Genomic DNA, 20314 nt, shown 5'->3' with positions numbered 1-20314 from the left:
CCAAGCAATTTATATTTTTCCTAGAAGTTAGGTTACGAGTGACGGCCGTTTTATGTTACCAGACTATGATAATGATGTTCTTTGGGATAGGTATTTTTAGGAGAAAAGGCGTTTTCTCTGGAAACAGAGTGAATTCATTCAATTGTTTTCGTTTTATAAACGAATCATTAAAACGTTCATTCATTTTTCCAGCACTTCCGTCCAGTTGCCGGTATTCGTGACGACTTTTATCTCCGGTATTTCCACCTTCCGTTACAAGGAGATTGATTTCCCAGTTCATTAGTTTGGGATTTGTAGCCTCTTTCAGGAAGGAAATTCACTCTTCAACCCTCTCTCCTCTATCTCACATTACGTAAACTCCATACCGATAAATAATTTCCCCCCACGGTGAAGTTTCTCCAATTTTCATCTTGGTGAAATGTGATGCACAAGGCTAATAAGAAATCAAGTGCGTGGACTACTTTCTTCTTGCATGAACGTACAGTATATAGGGATGTCGAATTAGTAGTCCATTGTGAGGTCGTGAGTGCTTGTGTAAAACTTTACCTCAACAAGCAACAGTTTTAAATGAAAATATGATTTAAAAATCTAGTGAATTTGAAAACTTTTATAAAACCGCCCACAAAATGAACCTAAAGAGAGGATTGCCTGTTTTACACTAATCATGTAGGAGCGTCGTCGAAGCGCATGTTCACATGTAAGCGTGAGCCGCAGTTGGGGGGAATCAGGACCTGGGGAGAATCAGAGGTGGCCGGCACGTCACGCGTGTTAGTTCCTTCGTGCGTGCGTTGCAGTGACGTCTTGCAACGGTGTCTCCCTCAACTCGATACGATACGAGATGCGGTTCAGCACTTGTCGTCCACACTCGGTTCCGCGAGCCACGGTGCTTGTGCGTCTCGACTGAGTGCTTCATCTGTATGCTTTCACGTGACGTGTTTTTGTTGCTTAGCGTCGTTTGGATTGATTTTTGCTGCAGCGATCCTGCCTTTGTTGATCTTTATTAGTAGAAATGTAAGTGTTTTTCAGTTATATTTTCTTATCTTAATTCCCTATCATACATTGATGTGTCTTATTTTTACAAAGGGACTATTAAAATACTGTATTCAGAGTAGTACCATGCTAGATTTTTTAAAAGATGCAGTAACAGAACGGATGCTGTATGTTCTTAAAATGCTTGCTCTATTAACCAAATATGACCAGATTACTGTAATTATTTTGCACCGTGCCTCGTAAGTGGGCCTAAGATATACAGTATTTAGTAAGATTTTCAACAACTTATAGATGAGTTTACAACGATTTATGTGTCTCTTTCTGCCTTCACATCTTCCATCTTTCCTTTTCTTATCCACATAGTGATGAGCCCCTGAAATAACTTCAAAATGGCATATACATATTCTCTTAAATGATGACAATGCCATGGAGTAACAGGTGAAGTTTTAACATCAAGACAGCTTCCAAGAGTATTCCTAAACGATTTCATTTCCGAGTTTTTTTTTCCCGATGAGTGCCCTTTTAATGTATCCATTCATAAATATACATTAATACCCACATAATGAGTGTTGTCTTGAGGGTCGTGTACGTCGGTAAGATAGGAATAATGAGACAAAATCCTCGAGTGGGATTTCAAATTTAGCTCCGTGTTCAAGTACGAATTATCTCTCTCTCTCTCTCTCTCTCTCTCTCTCTCTCTCTCTCTCTCTCTCTCTCTATATATATATATATATATATATCTATATATATATATATATATATATATATATATATATATATATATATATATATATATATATATATATATATATATATATATATATATATATATATATATATATATATATATATATATATATATAGCAAGTGGTGTTCAAGCACGATCGCCTCACCAGCGAAAGATCCAGGGTAAAATCCCCACGCGAGCCGGAATTACTTCAGCAAATTTCAATACTTCCCATTGTGCGAAATAGTGAATAAGGTACGTGAAAATTAGTTACTGTGGTGGGTAGCGACGAAGTTGAGAAAAACTGGGTTAGCAACTTTATCCTAAAGAGCTTGATGAGAACCGGAAGCGTAATACCTTTTGGAACCACACCCTTTATATATATACAGTATATATTGTACACATATGTATGTGTGCGTGTGTGTTTGTTAATCATACCAATAATAGCACAGAGGTAAATCTGAGAATGTTTCTAAAATAAGAAATATTTTCATAGGGGAGTATGTTAAGTACTTGGCGATGACTGGGAAACGTCATTTGACAGTAACAACTGCAGGTTACTTCTGTTTATTCTTGTACTTGTGTCTACAGTTGATTGCATCTATACTGTAGTTTGCCAATATGAAAGCTTTAAAACGGTGACAGTTCTTTATGCGAATATAAAAATGGTTGACAAGTTATGTCTGTTGTCAACGGCACGGAACACAACCCGAGGCATAATTATCACTTATTTTACAAATTGTCGGATTGCATGGTGTTGTGAAATTGCAAGATAACGGGCTGGATGAATGCTGGAAACAGGAAGCGCGGGAGTACGTGCAACAAACATCAGTATGCCACAGTTCAATCACTAACTGTTTTCTCATCCGCTAATTTCATTCCTTTATCTAATGTCCTCTCTCGTTTCTTGCATCACTCCATCCATAAAGAAAGTACTGAGCTGTCATGTAGACTGGCACACCATTGTCTCAGACCTGTTTTTAAATGAGACTGGTCCCTCTACCATATACATTTTCTAACACTTCTTGATCCTGAAGCTTTTTCAGCCATTTTTGGCTTTTCAGGCTTTCTTATTGTAAAATAATTGATGGAGACGCATAGACCAAAATGCATATTACTCCAACCGCATTCAACATTATCCTCAAGATCTCGGTAGCGAAAAAACCAAAGAATTAAACGCAGACATTGTACTCCATGGCCAAACCACAATGATCGTCAGATGGATTAGTATCATAATTTAGTCATCCAGTGAGCTGCAGATTCTCGGAAGGATGAATCGTCGAGAAACTATTTGTTTACCCAATAATGTCATATATCCGTTGCAGACAAATCCAGCGGCGGTCATTATATTTACTGCAAATTTTGCAAGTCATGTGTGTAATCGTTGATTAGTGTTTCCTTTGCACATCATTGTTCTGTCTTGTTAAATTATTGCTAATTTCCAATAATAAACCGCGCTGTAATTAAACGACTTACTGCCTTATTGTTTCTTTTTTCCTGAAGTGATTTTACCTCCATCTACCAATTTGTTTGTTCCAAGGTTTCTTTTCTGTTTAACCTTGCGTAACCTTGTTTTTCTATCAGCACGTTTTGTCTTTCTAATGTAGTGCCCATTTATCCATCTACTCGTCTACGGCGATTTTACCTCTCTCTCTCTCTCTCTCTCTCTCTCTCTCTCTCTCTCTCTCTCTCTCTCTCTCTCTCTCTCTCTCTCTCTCTCTCTCTCTCTCTCTCCATAGTTATTTGCTTTAGAGAAGAGTTTCACTGAATGTCTACAGAATACAGCCTTTGGAATCCAGCTGAAATGCAGAAAGCTGGTTATTTGTTTTATTGCACAATGATGTGTTGACGTATGCATAAAAATAAAGATGATTTGTACTCAAGGAAGATGGTTTGAGAGAAAAAGAAATCTATAGTCGCTGACATAAGCTTCTCTAATCACTGTGAAAGTCTAACGACAACACCATTGCCCCATGTGCATTCATAGTGTTCTACACCTGTCATACGTGAAACCCGACCCTCCCTAAGGATTGTTGTTGTAACACTTCTCCCTCTCCATTAACCAAGCACTCAATCCCCCTTATTCCTCTTAACAATTCCAAATAATATACCTCAGAGGTATTCTTTTTACGTGACTTCTAAACATAACGCGCTGGTCCGTCATTTCACTTTCGACAGCTCTTTCACCACTTTGACATACCTGAACACCTATTGCCTTTTCTGCTCTCCTTTCTCCACATATACTACTCGGACATTTCAAGTCAGTAACTTTCATTCTTTTTTTTCTACATTCAATAACAATACCTCATTTGCATAAAATATGATTCTTCTATTTAACATCTTTTACAGAGCTCCCACTGCCTACCTTGCCTCACCTGATCTTTCACTTCTTTCATCCTGCGTGCATTCTTACCACTTTTCTATAAATACCTATGAGAGTTAAACACTTCAATTCATTCACAATAGCATTCAAACATCCATCGTCCTGACCTTTTTGCCACCGTTCTCGTTCTTGGCAACATTAATTCTCAATTTTCACTTCTGCCTCACTCACTCGCCCATCTGTTCTCACTACTTTTCATCACGGCATCAGTCAGAAAAGCCCCTCGGTTGAAACCACCTTTTACTCAGACAAGTCACTGGTTGCTTGGCATATTCTAACTTAAAAGCTGCTGACTGTCTTTAAACAATTACGTTCTACGACAACTTAGACATTTTCTGACATGATTTGAATAATATGCGAACATCTTTATACATCTTGTTATAATGTAATGTCAGAGGTTGACTGATGATGTGACCGGTATATAATAGTAAGACTTCTTAAGTTATTTTAGGTTACACTGCAAAAATTCCCTTAAGAAAGATGTGAAAAACATTTTTCAAACTCCAGTAGGAGACTAAGCCTACTAACCAGTAGAATCAAAAGCTAAAGAACATACATGTTACGCATAATGGGCTTAGGATGGAGGACGTTCAGCTTCTCATGTCGACAATAAATTTCACAGATCAACAGAAAAAATTACACCAAGTAATAAATGTTCACAGGTTTAATCTTCAAGAAGAGTTGCCTTCCGGATAGATTATGCCATCGAAGTATATATATATATATATATATATATATATATATATATATATATATATATATATATATATATATATATATATATATATATATATATATATATATATATATATATATATATATATATATATATATATATATATATATATATATATATATATATATTGAAGACAGTATACATATTTACCTGTTTGAGTGTAAATATACTGATATATATCAAAAGCTGTCTATACTGCTCTGCCTAAATTCTGTATGTCATCTATTACGGAATTTATCTTCTCAAAGCTATTTTGGGTTAAAGCAGCGAAAACTTTAATTTGCTGTAATCGGCATTTAATCTGTCTCTCACACGCGCGTCCACAAAAACCCACACACATACACATGCGCGCGCGCGCGCAAATACCCACTCACAGAGACACAAATTGAAATTTGAAAAGCAGCTGGTTTGAGGCTGTTCCGCACGAAATGAGACTAAGTACTTTCTTTTTTCACACACTGTATAATACTTTCTTAGCAAGTCTCGAGAAGTTGCTGATCTAAGACTAAAATTTCCATAAACATTTAGTTAGTAGTCACGAAGAATGATTATGCATTTTCCCGTCTTTTGGACAGTCTTCTTTTTACTTATAAAATTAAACGCTTACATAATTTAACAGCTCATGGCGTGTAAATGCACACACACACACACATATATATATAATTTATATATATGATGTGTTGTATGTATATACGTATGAACATGGAGGTGTGATTGGTGACAATCTCGCCTGCCATTGACTAATGCACAAATCCTTCAACAAGACGATGTCTGAAGTCTTTTGTGTATGTGTGTTAATTTTTCTCTACTCCTTTGGTTGTCTGAGTATAATTGTTAATAGTTCCAATCAAATCATTGTTTAGCTGTGTCAGCCAATGTAAAATTAAACATTATAGTTAGAGCTACGAGGGATAAAAGAAATTTTGTCCACAACTGCGACCTGAGTCTTGTTTGGCCCAGGTATTGGCGCGTGTTTATCTTTTTTTTTTTTTTATTCCATTTGATGTGGGTCATTTCAATCATTTGTTATGGTTATCCCGCTCGCAATAAAATATTAGAATACACATTTTCTTCCTCTCATAAATATTTTTCTACACTTAGAGCAACGATCTTGACATTACCCCTTGAAATAACATTTCTTGCCAAATTGATATTTTCTGCAGGACTTGAAATGCTTTCACATTGGCGCGTGCTGAAGATAATACTGCTCCAGGAGCTAGTAGTAAATTGTGCAGTTGCTTTCAAAAGATAGAAACTTTAGTGTATAAGATATAGTAATGGAATTTCATCGGCATTACAATGAGCTCAAGCCTTGAAAAACGGTTTAAGTGTCATAAAGAAAATAAACCGAAATCTTAAAATCTATGATGCATAAAAAATTTTCAAAGGTTTGGAAACTGCATTCAAATATTCAGTTTTCGACATGTCAATGTTATAATTAGGCGTGGTGGAGGAACGAAAGTTTTAGATATAACTGCGAGTATTGAGATATCTCGCGGTCTAATCTCCATATCATGGTTTTCGTTTAGTGTTCCTGCACACAGGTTTGGCGATGAAAAGTTTCACTTGTCATATTTCATGTAATTTTGCTTATTTGCAGGAAGCTTTCCTAAGTACAACTTCATTATATATACACGCATACACAAACGCGAATGGGTTTCTAATTTCAAAACTCAATATACTTACGCTTTGTAAATCAGTAACAAAAGCTGTCACTCAGTTCAGCGAAATAAAAATGAGAGAGAATTGCAGTTACCAACTTAACTGAAAACTCTGGCCTCCGACTAAATGAATAACGAACAAACAAACCAAATTGTTAAAAGAAACTTGTGCACCTTGGATGAAAACTTCTTGCCGTGCAATTAATGGAAATGGAAATTTGCGCCCGTGATAGTCAAGACAACTTTCACACTAAACAGCCATGTCTGGGTTTTATGATTATCATTATCATTAAAGTAGTTTAACCAGACCACTGAGCTGACTTTCAGCTCTCATAGAGCTGGCCCGAAGGATTAGATTAAATACCAGGTCCCGGCCTGAGGCCAAGCACTAGGACCCAATAGATCATTCAGTACGATAATGAACGAATTAAAATAAAATTAAAAACTGCCCATAGGCACATGCCCTCATACTGGAACACATACATGCAATAAATACATTTACTCATGCCTCCTTACATACACACTAAAAGCTATATTACAATTAAGAATATAAGTTAAGTTACATTTTAAATTTTTTTTTTTTTAATTCGACAATGCTAATAGGGTTTTAGTGCTTTTATTATTTACTTATTTTTATGTTTTGTTAATTAAATTAGTTCCTCATGAACATCAAAATCGGAACGACTGAAAATGTGAAAGATTCTGACAAAATTTCCTCCACTGATTTATTTCCAAAGGTTGACAGTCGCTGTTGGTCATACTTTGGACACTTACATAACACATGTCTGACTGTTATCATCACCCTGCATTCGAGCACTCGGGAGCCGGGCCACGTGGGCTGCTCATCAAGTGCCCATGTGTCAGACAAGTATGGCCTATTCTGATACTGTTACAATTACTTGTGCGTATCTCTCTCTCTGATATGATGAATTCCATTTTTTAACATTAGGTTTTATTTGTTTCAATTTATTACTTTCATGTTCTTCATTCCATATATATTGCGATTTATTTATGATACCCATTTTTATGTGTTACATAATCAGTAACAGGGATATTCACATTTGATCTTGTCATGTGGGTTGCTTCTTTGGCTGCTTTGTCTGAATCTTCATTTCCTTTGATCCATACAAGGGTAGGGATCCAACTTATTTCTACATTTCTTCCATTATTATATAAGCTATGGGGGAGTACTTTCTCAAACCAAAAGCAAATTGTATTATATATTCATTTGCAAAGTGATGGCATTTTAATTCATCTATTTGTTCATTTCGGATTCAGCATATGCTTTGTAGGGACTGCTTGATCCCATGCTTTGACAGCTATGATCTCTGGTTTCCTAGACTACTTTTGCATACATCTACATGTACTGTGTTTCTATTTGAATGAGTTTTACAACCCTTATACCACATGTGGCTCTCTTGCATTTAATGAGGTCTATTTGGGTAAATCCCTACCTGTCCTATTAACCTTACTGTAAATTAGGATACTGCAAAACACCTCGTACTCATCCATTCAGGCTTACACATACAGTACATCTAATCCAAGCTTTCCGGAGATCCATGAAGATACTCAAACTTAAATGTGTACAAAAACAAAGGCAGTGCTGAAGCAGTCAAATTTTGTTGCGAAGATCTGGCTATAGCGATAATCAAGTTAAACCAAGTATTCAGAGACATTTTGAAAGGAAACAAAGTCCATGATCTACTTACGTAAAGACAAATTACGTTTATGCAGAAAAGTACTTCGGTTTGTTGTGTAGCAGTGGCAAATAAGAATATACGTTTTCCTTTCCTCTCCAATAAAAGTAGATAAATCAAGTATTAATAGAAAACTGAACCCTCTCTTCTCTCGCCTCTTGGCATTTCCTCTCAATTTTATTTATTCTTGACTGAAGGTTTATAATCTGGAGATTTGAAGGAAGGGAGCTGACCATCTCCAGATTTTCTTTATTCTAGGAACCAGTGCCAGGGGACCGGGGAAGATCTTTTGCATTAGGATCTGGCTTCCTACTGAATTTTACTGACTGATTATTCTTTATGTTACCAACTCCTAACTTCAATATTTATGCATGAAGAACGACTGCGATAATTAAATAAAAGTAGAACCGTATCATTTCCATCTGTGGTACCATTTGTCCGTACAGTATATTAAATGAGTTCTTAAATCTTATTCTTAAGTTGAAAGTTTGTTATATTTTTAAAGGCTAATGAATTCACTTGATATAATCTTATCTTTTCTGGTTTTATACCTGAAATATCCTCCGGTTTTATCCTAGCTTACTCATATCGGACCTGTAACTCTCACTTATTGACTGATGTACGATATGCTATGAAAAAGCACAGCAGTCGTCAATGTCAACCTGATAATGACCTATTTTTTCTTCTCTCGAGTTTGCTGTTTCCGAAAAGCTGCCATCCATTAGAAGAGCGATTGGTAAGCATTTCACCTGTGTGCCTGACACGGCAGCAAGCATTGTTTTCATCTCTGTTCGACGGTTACTAACCGCAGAGTCAATCGAAATAGCTTCGGATGCCGCAAAGGTTAGAGGAAGGCCAACTGGGGATTCTCTCATTCTACGGAGCGCATTCATGTTAATTAATTTCCTTTCTCTCTGCTTTATGTGAAGTTAGAAATATTTATAGGACATTAGACCATTCATTCACACAAGTACGTGCAGACTGTATATGTGTATAAACAGTATATAAATTATATATAATGTATATATACATAATTACATAATTATAGATATATATATATATATATATATATATATAGAGAGAGAGAGAGAGAGAGAGAGAGAGAGAGAGAGAGAGAGAGAGAGAGAGAGATTGTCTACTGTGGGGTATGATGAAAAACCCAGACAAAAGTATATGAATTATATAACATGGCTTAGTATGTCTGAGATCTCGGAAGGGGTATAGAAGGATTTTAATACGGAGGAAGAGTGTGTGGATCAAGCGTTTGTTATAAACATATGTTCGATTAAAAGGAAAAAATATATCAACCACCGGGCAATTAAATGATGCCAAGGGTTGGTGACATTTCTCGAGACCATTAGAGAACAAATGCTCTAATTAGTACTATCAATCGCCAGCTAGTGATAATCGAGCAACCTGATTTGCAAAACGTTATTATTAAAGTAAAGGAATAGTAGTAGGGTGTTTTAAAATAAACACTCAAACACTTAGGCTGCTATAATTTCTAAGGCCACCAATTTTCGCCATGGGTAACGATCTGGCCACTGGAACCTAACCAGTTTAGTTCGTGAGAAGTGAATTCAGAATGAGTATCAGTTACCAAAAGATGATCTCGTATCTTGTTCTTAATAAGCCATGTTATCTTCTTTGTTCATTTTTTCACATTCATGTTCTGACGTCACAGTGACAGGAGGCAGCAGTGTGCTTTTTTAGCAAGTAATTGCAACTTTGCGTGCAAAAATGCAAATAAAATCACAACTAACATGAAAAAAAGGTGTTTAAATGATGGATATATATTTTGTAGGGTTCAACAATCCTAAAAATGCAAAGTGCCTTTGATTTATTGTGCTTTAGTGTCTGTAAATTGAAGATTACCATCAGCAATTAGGGATCGATATAACTGGAAACTCTTGACAGTAATTTACTGTCTGACTGTACCATGCTTAGAACTTGAAAAGACTGCCAGAATTAATTGAGGTTCACTGGGGAGTGCTGTTACGTGCAACTGGAGACTTGCAGGATTAAAATGAAGCTTTTGTTACGATATTCAATCAGGAAAGGGACTGCTTTGGTACAAAGTGGGTCCTTGTAAAGATGCAGCCCTTTTAGCGTTTATATGCGTAGCGCTGAAGAAGTCAGAAAAAAAAAAGAGGTGACAACTGTAATTTGCAGGACACATGAATAGAGTTGTTTATAGACTTTGAATAGCTTATGTTTGTGGAGGACACCAAAGAGATTAGTGATAGTTCAGAGAAGCGTTTGTAGAGTTCAAAGTTTTATGTATATGTGCTAGCTAGAAAAGCGGATTATGTAGGTAAAAGGATGTTATTGAAGATGTAGTGTAATTATTATTATGAAATACGTGTTTGAAATGGTGAGAAACGAAGAGGTGTGACGAACGAAGGTACCAAAAAAATTATGTATTTTTGTGTTAATGGGATACTGAAATCGTAAAAATAATTTGTTACAATTACACTTGTGTAGGATGCAGAAGTGGCAGACAAGTGAGTGTTGGCTCAAGTTGTGGCAAAATTGTTGAAAAGCAAAGACTTAGATTTGTGAGTTTTAGAAAGAAGAAAAGGGGGTCTATTTAGGAAAGATAATATCAAAGTTCGGCTGATACATGTATCAGTTTCTACATGCAGAAGTTGTATAAGCAGACAATTACGTGAATGCATATTTATGCAAACGTAGAAAGTTAATGAGAAGAAGAATGTCATCCGTGAAACCTGTTAGTCATGGAAGAGTAAAATGTCTTATTGTTTTATAATGTGACAACACAATACATCTTGTTTGTTACTGCTGCGTTTCCTTGTCAATTTTCAGTTCCTTTTTTATGATTTTTTAGGGACATAATTGTCGTACCTGCACCAGTAGATTTCATAGTATTTCCTGCCTATGGGGTTTTCATCTCTCTCTCTCTCTCTCTCTCTCTCTCTCTCTCTCTCTCTCTCTCTCTCTCTCTCTCTCTCTCTCTCTCTCTCTCGTCGATTTTGCAAGCCTTTCCTTCGGACGACCACAAATGTTTCTCCTATACAATGACAACACAATTCTAAGTGAGAAATTCAAGTGTTGGTTTCGTTTTACTGCTTCTTGCTGCTTGCCCTCATTATTTTTTTATTCTGCTATTTCTTTATTATTATTTGAGTTGGCATAATGATTTGTATGATTTAAACTGTTACTATTATTATTATTATTATTATTATTATTATTATTATTATTATTATTATTATTATTCTTGTTGTTATTTTGGGGGTTGATCAATTACGATGGCTATCATTAACTTTCAAGGTGTACTTAGCGCATCTCGGTTTAAATCTTTACTCAAATTTCAGTCAGTCTGCAACTTAGATTTTAGTGTCCAAGATGAATTCCTATCAGTACATATCAAAATCAGTGAGTTCTTGATTGAAATTTTAGTGATTTTAATACTTAGATTTAGTAAGACGTTAATAGATAACACCTCAAATTTTAATTACTTCATAAATCAAATTTCAATCATTCTGTGATTCAAAGTTTAATCAATCTCTTAACAATGTTCACCTAGTGGCTAATAAACATTTCTTCAGTTTCATTTCAGGTGTTTTCCAATTTATTTTTAAAATATTAACCAGCCAATAGCTCACATTTTAGTTGTTTTAATCGTCAAATTTCAATCATTTCATGATGTTCTATCTCATTCAGTTCACATCTTCAGTCATTAGGTAGTGTAAAATTAAAATGTGAATCACTCTCTATCGGGAAGCGGGGACTGTGAGATATCAAGCTCTAAAGAAACTAAAACTTAACTAGAAAAGTGTTCGTAAAGTCAAAGTTACGGGAAGTATACGCTCATAACTATCAGGGTTTTCTGCAATGTAGAAATCTTTCTTAGTCTTGGATTTATCTCCTAATCAGAATGCCCTGACTGGCGTAATAACTCTCTCGTGATATCATCGTGACTTTTACTCTTCTTACGGACGCGGGAGAAAGTGGCAATCTTGATAATCTCACGCCATGTGGGTCCTGAAGGAAATGACTTGATATGAAAGCAGTCTGTTCCAATGAAGTCATTGGTTGACAGAATTTTTATCCTAGGGGTGCGTCCACACTGCAGTAAAACATGTTGCAAAAACACGGAACATCGGAACTCACAAACAGGTTAAATACAGAGCGACGACCTATAGTATTACCAGTGGTTCATCATCTAGCATTTACCAAGGTTCATTCTACTCTTGCGGTGTTGACTTGTTTTGTAAATTCACTGTCATATGGATGCCATAGGTTTAAGGCGTGTGTTTATGGCATGTTTTATTGTAGTGTGGGCGTTCCCCCAAAAACGTCTTTTGTTGAAATATTTAGTTTGTCGGGCTGTGTAGAAGCATTTATGACGTTTCTTTGGTAGTCAGCTAGTATCAGTATTCTAGGAATATTTAAGATATAGGATTTCGAAAAAAACAGGAAAAATACAATTACTCTGTGATTTGCCTCTCCTTTCATCCTACCATCCTTCGTTATATTTACTCCCAGGTGCCTTATCAGCCACTTCCATTCTTCCCCCACCCATATTAACATTTACTTCCTCTCAATTTTACTTTTACTTTGGAAATGCAACTGACAATGGTTCCATTCTTCTTGAACAGAATCTACAGGAAGAAACCATCGTTAAGAGCGACAAAAAGTGGAAAGTGTCAAGATGAAACGCGGTAGTGTGCAAATCGCCTTTGTGGTAAGTATTAACTGTTTGCCAAAAGTTCATGTCAATGGCCCTTGTTCCATAAATAACAATAACAAACTATTATGGGGCTAAAATTTAAAGGAAATTACCGTTGTCCTTTAGCAATGTCTTCGATGGAAAAAGTAGGTGGGTATTTCAGTAAGCTTTTACGAGGAAGAACAATTTTGAGCCATGAAGATATAATGAGTAAATGGTTATGGATGGACTCAAAACTGATATCATTTTCAGGTTTATAGGTTTTATATATGTTCATGCAAAACATGCCATATTATATAGAAGATGAATTATGTTCAGAAACACAATCCCCAACTCAAATGTAAAAATGTATTTCTCTTGTTCTTGAAGAAAGTTCTCCTAAGATAAATACACATCATACCTTTAAATACTTAGTCACGTTAATTAGCATCCCGAAGCAAGCTCCAAAAATCGCCCATCCAGCTTACTTTTGAGACATTCAAGACATGATTTGACTTGATGGTAAATTTTAAATACTGTAGACTGTCGTTACACTCAGAAATATATATATGGATACGCATTGCATCTAATTTAATAAATGTATTATGCTTTTCTACCTTTTTTCTTTCTTTTGTGCATTTTTCTCGCAAGGCAAGGTTTCATAAAATGCCAATCATCCAATCTTAGCAAGTATTTTATGAAGTAGTTGCTAACGATTGCTGCGAATGGCTACAATCATTTAATTCATCTCTCAGGTCAGCAAAGGTCTAATGGCCCTTAATGAAACGTGCCTATACCACTTTGACCCCGCTGAAGGATTAGAAACTTGGCACTCACTCTCAGTGAGGACGGGCATTATATGCAGTAGAATGTGAGGCATATACAGTATATATATATATATATATATATATATATATATATATATATATATATATATATATATATATATATATTATATATATATATATATATATATATATATATATATATATATATATATATATATATATATTTATATATATATGCAGTCAGTTTAACAGAAACTGTAATCACCTTAGTATATTATTGGAATAAGTTAACTTTTTCAGCAATATCCAGTTTATAGCATGATTGTTTTCACTAACATGAACGACAATTGCAATATTCACCAGTGCGTATCTCGTGTATTTTTGATGCGGTTCTATTCGCTTTATCAATGATTTTCCAGTGTGACCAATATCAAAGTTGTCACATGATCCTACTTGGGTTAAATGTCTCTTAAATGCAAAATCTCTAAAGGAGACGGGGAATATCTTTGAAATTATCACTATGCGGTAGTGCAAGATTTTCGATGTTCTAATTTCCTCTGTTGTTAACATAAAGTCTTGTTTTGCCACTCATAAGGCATTGTCTCATATAAAATTATATTTTAATTTTTGGCGTGTATTCCCAATAAAATCTACTTCACTCAGAGCTCCATATACAAAGTGCTCTTTAAAACATTTTGCGAAAATAATTTCTTTACTTCATTGCTGTGAACTCAGTAAAAATGTACTTAGAAATACTGGTAGGTTTTTTCTACACTATATTTAAACTACTTCTGTCTATTTGGAAATCCAAAAATGGTGGGCTACCGTCATTTCCACTTTCATACTGAATTATACTGATGGGACCAATAATTTAATTGACCAATGAAAATATTAGATTTTTGTTCCCTTGCCCAATAAATGTAACCGCAACATACCCAAGCCATATTAAATTGCGTAGAAAATGTTTTGTAATATTTTAATTTCAAGGAAGATAGTTTACCTAGGTCTACTGCAAAGACTTGAGTCTACCTGATCGGTTTGTAAATGGAGCACTCACCTCAGTGGACTGATGAGTTTCCTGCCCCTTCATTTATCTACTTATTACGTGTGAATATTATTCCAACTGTATGTTCGTTTGCACTGTTACTACTGTGTATGTATTTTGGAAAGTGCTACCACTATGGCTCAGTCATCTTGAAGAAGTCTCAGAAAACTAACAGCATAACCAGTCAAGATATATACCCTGTGGTACATCAGCATATATCTCACGTGTTCTGGTGATTTCAAGCGAACATACGTACATACAAACATGTACAAACACACATGCTATATATGTATAACTATGTATATATATAAATATATATAGATATATATATGTGTGTATACACACACACACACACATATACAGTATATATATATATATATATATATATATATATATATATATATATATATATATATATATATTATATATATATATATATATATATATATATATATATATATATATATATATATATATATAGTCTCCTCTTTGCCAGTCACCTATCTTGTTTCAATTAAAACCACCCTTGTAATCTGACGCAAGAAGACTTTCTCGGGCAAATCCCCTTAAAATGAATTCTTGCCATTATTTGACGTCAGTGGGCGCGCGTTTTTAGAATGAGCTGGCAATTTTACTTTCGAATCAAAAATTTTTTCCTAAAGTTTATGCCTTCCTTCGGAGGGACTTTATTTAAAATGAGAATCAAATACATTAGAATATTTTGTGATGGCTGTTTTGGCATACAGGTCACCTATGTAAACATATGTGCATTCCTAATTGATCTACGTGCTATATAGAAGTGTGTGTGTGTGTGTGTGTGTGTGTGTGTGTGTGTGTGTGTGTGTGTGTGTGTGTGTGTGTGCGCGCGCGTGTCTTTATCAAATGTATCATATGTGACTGTACGCTGCTGTCTGTAAATGTTTATGCATATGGTGTACTCATGGAAATGGTTAGCAGAATTCTCAACCGTAAACTTTCTTCTGATATTAAATTTTGTTTTGTTTTCTTGTCGTCCATGACCCTAAAAGAATGCACCATCTTAACAGACACACTTTCAACTTCCATTCTATTTACATCTAGCCATTTAACAACAGGTTTTCCTCCGTTATAGGTGACGAAACTCCTCAGAGATTACAACAATTTATTGCTACTGAAACTAACGCCATCTGTGAGGTGCTTATGCGTTCTGTACAAGTTACTTAGCTTGTAATGCATAACTGATACCTATTATTTGTTTATCACCAACATCGTCTGAAATTGATACTGTTCCACCACTGTCTTTCAAGTTTCCCCTTCACGTTAATTCTTGGTCAAGTCGAATAATATTAACGATGATAATTTCGACTAGATATGTTTTAAACTGTGATTACCTTAATATAAATGTAATCACAGTGTTCTAGGTAATTTTTCGCGCATACGTTATTACTGTTGGTATTACAAATATACATATATACAAATTATACACACAGACACACATATATATATATATTATATATATATATATATATATATATATATATATATATATATATATATCACACATTAATCATATATGTGATATACGTGCATATATATATATATATATATATATATATATATATATATATATATATATATATATATATATATATATCAATATTTATCTATGTGTATGTATATATACAGTATACTGTATATACATATATATATATATATATATATATATATATATATATATATATATATATATATATATATATATATATATATATATATATATATATATATATATATATATATATACATATATATTATTATAAACATATATATTCTTATCCCTGCTTTTCATGCATACGCCATGAAATGAAACGTAAATAGTATAAAGCAAGAGGAATAATGATAACAGCAATAATGAAAAGATAAGATAATATTCCCTCCCTTTAGAATGTCTTCAGCAGGGAACTGATGTTGCGTGTAAGGTCTAACGCATCACATAGATGATTATTTTTGTAATCTTTGTTTTGTTTAGAAACCCCTAGAAACTGACATTGTTCAAAATCTGATTATTGCTCAAAGAGAAAAATGAAACCGCAACATTTCTCTCTCTCTCTCTCTCTTATTTGGACTGAGCATCAAAATTCAGAGCTGGTTCGGCCATATTTGGTCACGATGAGGTCGTTGCACCAGCTTAGATGATGAACCTTGACTTTCCACCCGAGACGAGACAAAGACCCACAATCGTCTGGAAAAGGGATGGGTGATGGAAGGGGAGGGGCAGCAGATACAGTGACCGTCTTCATATTCCCCGGGGAGGGGGGTTAAGGGGAGGGGACTGGTATTCCTATCAGTGCACCTCGTTGTTGCACTTTAGCACTACTAAATGGTGTTTGCAGCGTCCCTTCGGCACCTAGCTATATCCACGTTTTAACTTCCTTCATTCTTGCAGTCCAACACCTCTAACTGTTATTTCTTAGTGCAACAGTGGGGTTTTCTCCCTGTACCACCTCTAGAACTTTGTACTTTACTTCCTCTATTTTCTGGATCTCTTCATCTCGCTGTCCTGTCCAACCACTCCAACTCCAAATTTTCAGTGTCTTAAGAGCTGAATGGCAGCAAGTGGCCCTTCAGTGCTTGGCTTGACAGCCTCAGTTTCATAAATCAATCCATCAGATCTTCACATTCCCATCACAACTTAATAAATGTATTCCTCCATCACTCTCACTGTCTGCGTTATACTTTTCATAACTCTGGTGTCAATTTAACACTTTGAAAACCCAATTCTTCAAAACTAATCAAGCTAGGATGATCATGAGTTTAGTGTGGCTGATCGTCAGGTCTCCTTCTCACTACATAATAAACCATACAGTAGTTTCACGACAAATCCAAATTGAATTAGCAATGTACACTTACCTGGAAACATATCGCCCTCTGATTTTGTCAATACGTGTAAGGTTATTCCATGTAAGCAGTCTATGTATCTTTTTCCGGTCTGTGAAAAAACAGAAAAGGGGGTATTTAACACCATCTTTAATAAACAACTTCATAAAAAAAATCATTGACATGCTCGTTCAGTATTTGACAACATTCATTTTATTAGTTTTCCATTAGTGCTGCATTTTCTGGAGTGTAGCTCGTACACTAAATTAATGCCCTTCACCAGCCAATATTTCTATCTGCAGCAGGGCATTTTTACTCTTAAAAAAGTGTTTAAGTTTTACCAAAAATTTATGAAGTTCACCCAGTGAAGTCGACATTGGCTTAGCAAATGTTACTAAATAAATATAAAATGCCAAAAATCCGCAGCAACATTTTCGTCTTAAAGGTAGGAATATAAGAGTTTAACGTCACAGATCTTTAATATTATGATACATTTTTATTATTACAGAAAGTGGGTTGTTACATCTCTCATATTTCATGGCAATGTTAGGCCGGATTTAACCGTGCAATCCCGTTTTTCTTTTTATTAACGTTGATTTCTTTTCAAATAAAAAAGTGCCCTCTTTAATGGAATAACACATTTTTATACACATATATACAATATACACAAACACACACACACACACACTGAAGTCACGTGCATCTACTGTCATTCTTTAAGCATAATACATGTAGTTATATGTACATAAATATATATATTATATATACATATGACTTCTATGGCGGGAATAACAAGGTAATATAAAATATAAACAGTATATGGCTATGAGTAAAGAGTGAAACAAAGGGCATTTTCAAGCACACTACAAACGATGGAACAAAATATAACAAAGGAGACTTCGTTTTGCAAACAACCAATAAGATTAAAGGGGTATATAAATTATATACATTTTCATTCTTACAAAGGTCATTACACTTGGACTATCTCTTGCAGGTGAGGAACAACTATCTAGGGTTAACTCTAGTACTTGCATTAAATAAGGGGAGGCAAATTGCATTAAGGCAACTAACATCTTGTCTAGAATGGGGTCAAAAGTGTATGTGGACGTGGGGTTAAATTAATGTTATTTCCCTCTGTTTCTTGTATTAATGAAACTCAAGGATATTTCTCCCTTACTTTCTTTTCAACTTTTCTTTCATGTAACCCAAAACTGTTTTCCCTGAATGTTTAAGTACTAAGGGGTCCAGGTGATTGGCCAGGACAATGACTTTCATTTAACCCAAAACTGACAATGAATCACAGACACTTTGTCGACTTGCTTAGAAACAAAGTTCTTATAATTTATAAATAAGAATATATGTATACATAATTATGTATGTTGTGTGCCAACAGATAGTTAAAATTGACATTACTGACCACTGAAGCGTAGCCTGTAATCTTTGCATATGTCTCTTGACTTTGCATTTTGTTTTGAGCAAGCAGCGTCGCTGAAAACTGTTTCGCAGCTTAAGAATGTCGTACTTGTAAGTAATTTTCTGAAATAGCTTTAATAAGTAATAAAATACATGATTTTGTAATACCTCACTTGTCATAATTCTGCTAGATTTAAAAACATCCTGTTTGTTGATACGGTATTCTAAGACTGCATACACAGTTTTATGAAATTCTTTTCTTTTTAGGCTAATATAATTTTAAGAAAAAGATACTGACATTTTTTTCGTCACGCTGGCATATTTCAACATAATCTGAAGGGTGACTCAGATCCCATTACTTTTCAATTTAATCAAATACTGCGCTGTGTTACGAGGTTCATCTATGAGAGCATCACAGCAGGATTCACAACACCAAAAATCTAATTAGCAAACCATTTTTCCTGTGAACTGCGTATTTATTATCCCGAGAACAAAGGTTTAGGAAGTTCATATCAAATTATTAAACACCATAAGGAATGTAATAGTTTCTTTGCTTCCTTGAAATTCATGAATTATACGATCGAGACAAAGCTACAAAGATTTTGCTACTGATTAACTTGAGCTGAAATGCTAGTTTTACCATTATTTTTTCTTAATCCTTACAACATGCTCAATTATCAATTAGTTACCTAACTGTAAATAAAAATTAATTCTCACAACTGCTCACAACAAAGTTCTGATCGCAACTGACTCACAAACACGTGAGTCAGAAATGTCACTTCATTTAATCGGGGTCAGGGCATCTCCATAATTCTAACCTCCTTGGTCATCCCACCTCCCACAATACCAACCCCCTGACCCTATGACCCGATCCATGAATTCATTTACCCATAATGTTTTTGAACTTACCCCGTTTCTAATAATTTCTGCCTTATTAAAACTATTACCACTTCCTTCTTATCATACTCGCTTATGCTGACGACACATTTTCACCCTTTCATCTACAACTACACTTCTATCTATGCAATATGCCTTTCACTTCATTCAGATAATGATGCAGCACACCTCCAGCCACTCGTCTCATCACTGTTACATTCACCCACTTGTTTTTCCGCGCACTCTGCATGAACTCGTAATCCAACAAATTCTCCTCCTCCCATTTTCTATTTTTCAAGTATACTTTTACAAGTTCTTCCAAGGAAACTGTTTAAAAAACATTTATTCTTTGTTACCAGTATTCACATTCACACCTTTGCATGAAAATGATAGATACTTTTTCAGGAATGAAAGGAAAGTTGTGACCGGGAAAGAAAATGACGGATTTTGAGCCAAACAGCATTTAAAAT

At 34.9% G+C, this 20314-nt stretch overlaps 1 protein-coding gene across 1 annotated transcript in view; it reads left to right on the top strand.

Moving 5' to 3' along the window:
• The first annotated feature begins 828 nt into the window (after window positions 1–828).
• LOC136843163 (uncharacterized) overlaps window positions 829–20314 on the top strand; it is a 110709-nt gene continuing 91223 nt past the window's right edge. Inside the window, exons 1-2 of the mRNA XM_067111220.1 lie at window positions 829–1011; window positions 12817–12902. Of these exons, the coding sequence (XP_066967321.1) occupies window positions 12870–12902 (33 nt within the window). The 5' untranslated portion in view covers window positions 829–1011; window positions 12817–12869. The remainder of the gene's footprint in view (window positions 1012–12816; window positions 12903–20314) is intronic.

The sequence above is a fragment of the Macrobrachium rosenbergii genome, chromosome 11, assembly GCF_040412425.1.
Source record: "Macrobrachium rosenbergii isolate ZJJX-2024 chromosome 11, ASM4041242v1, whole genome shotgun sequence".
Classification (NCBI taxonomy): Eukaryota; Metazoa; Arthropoda; class Malacostraca; order Decapoda; family Palaemonidae; genus Macrobrachium; species Macrobrachium rosenbergii.
This window is presented reverse-complemented; position numbering and strand designations above follow the sequence as displayed.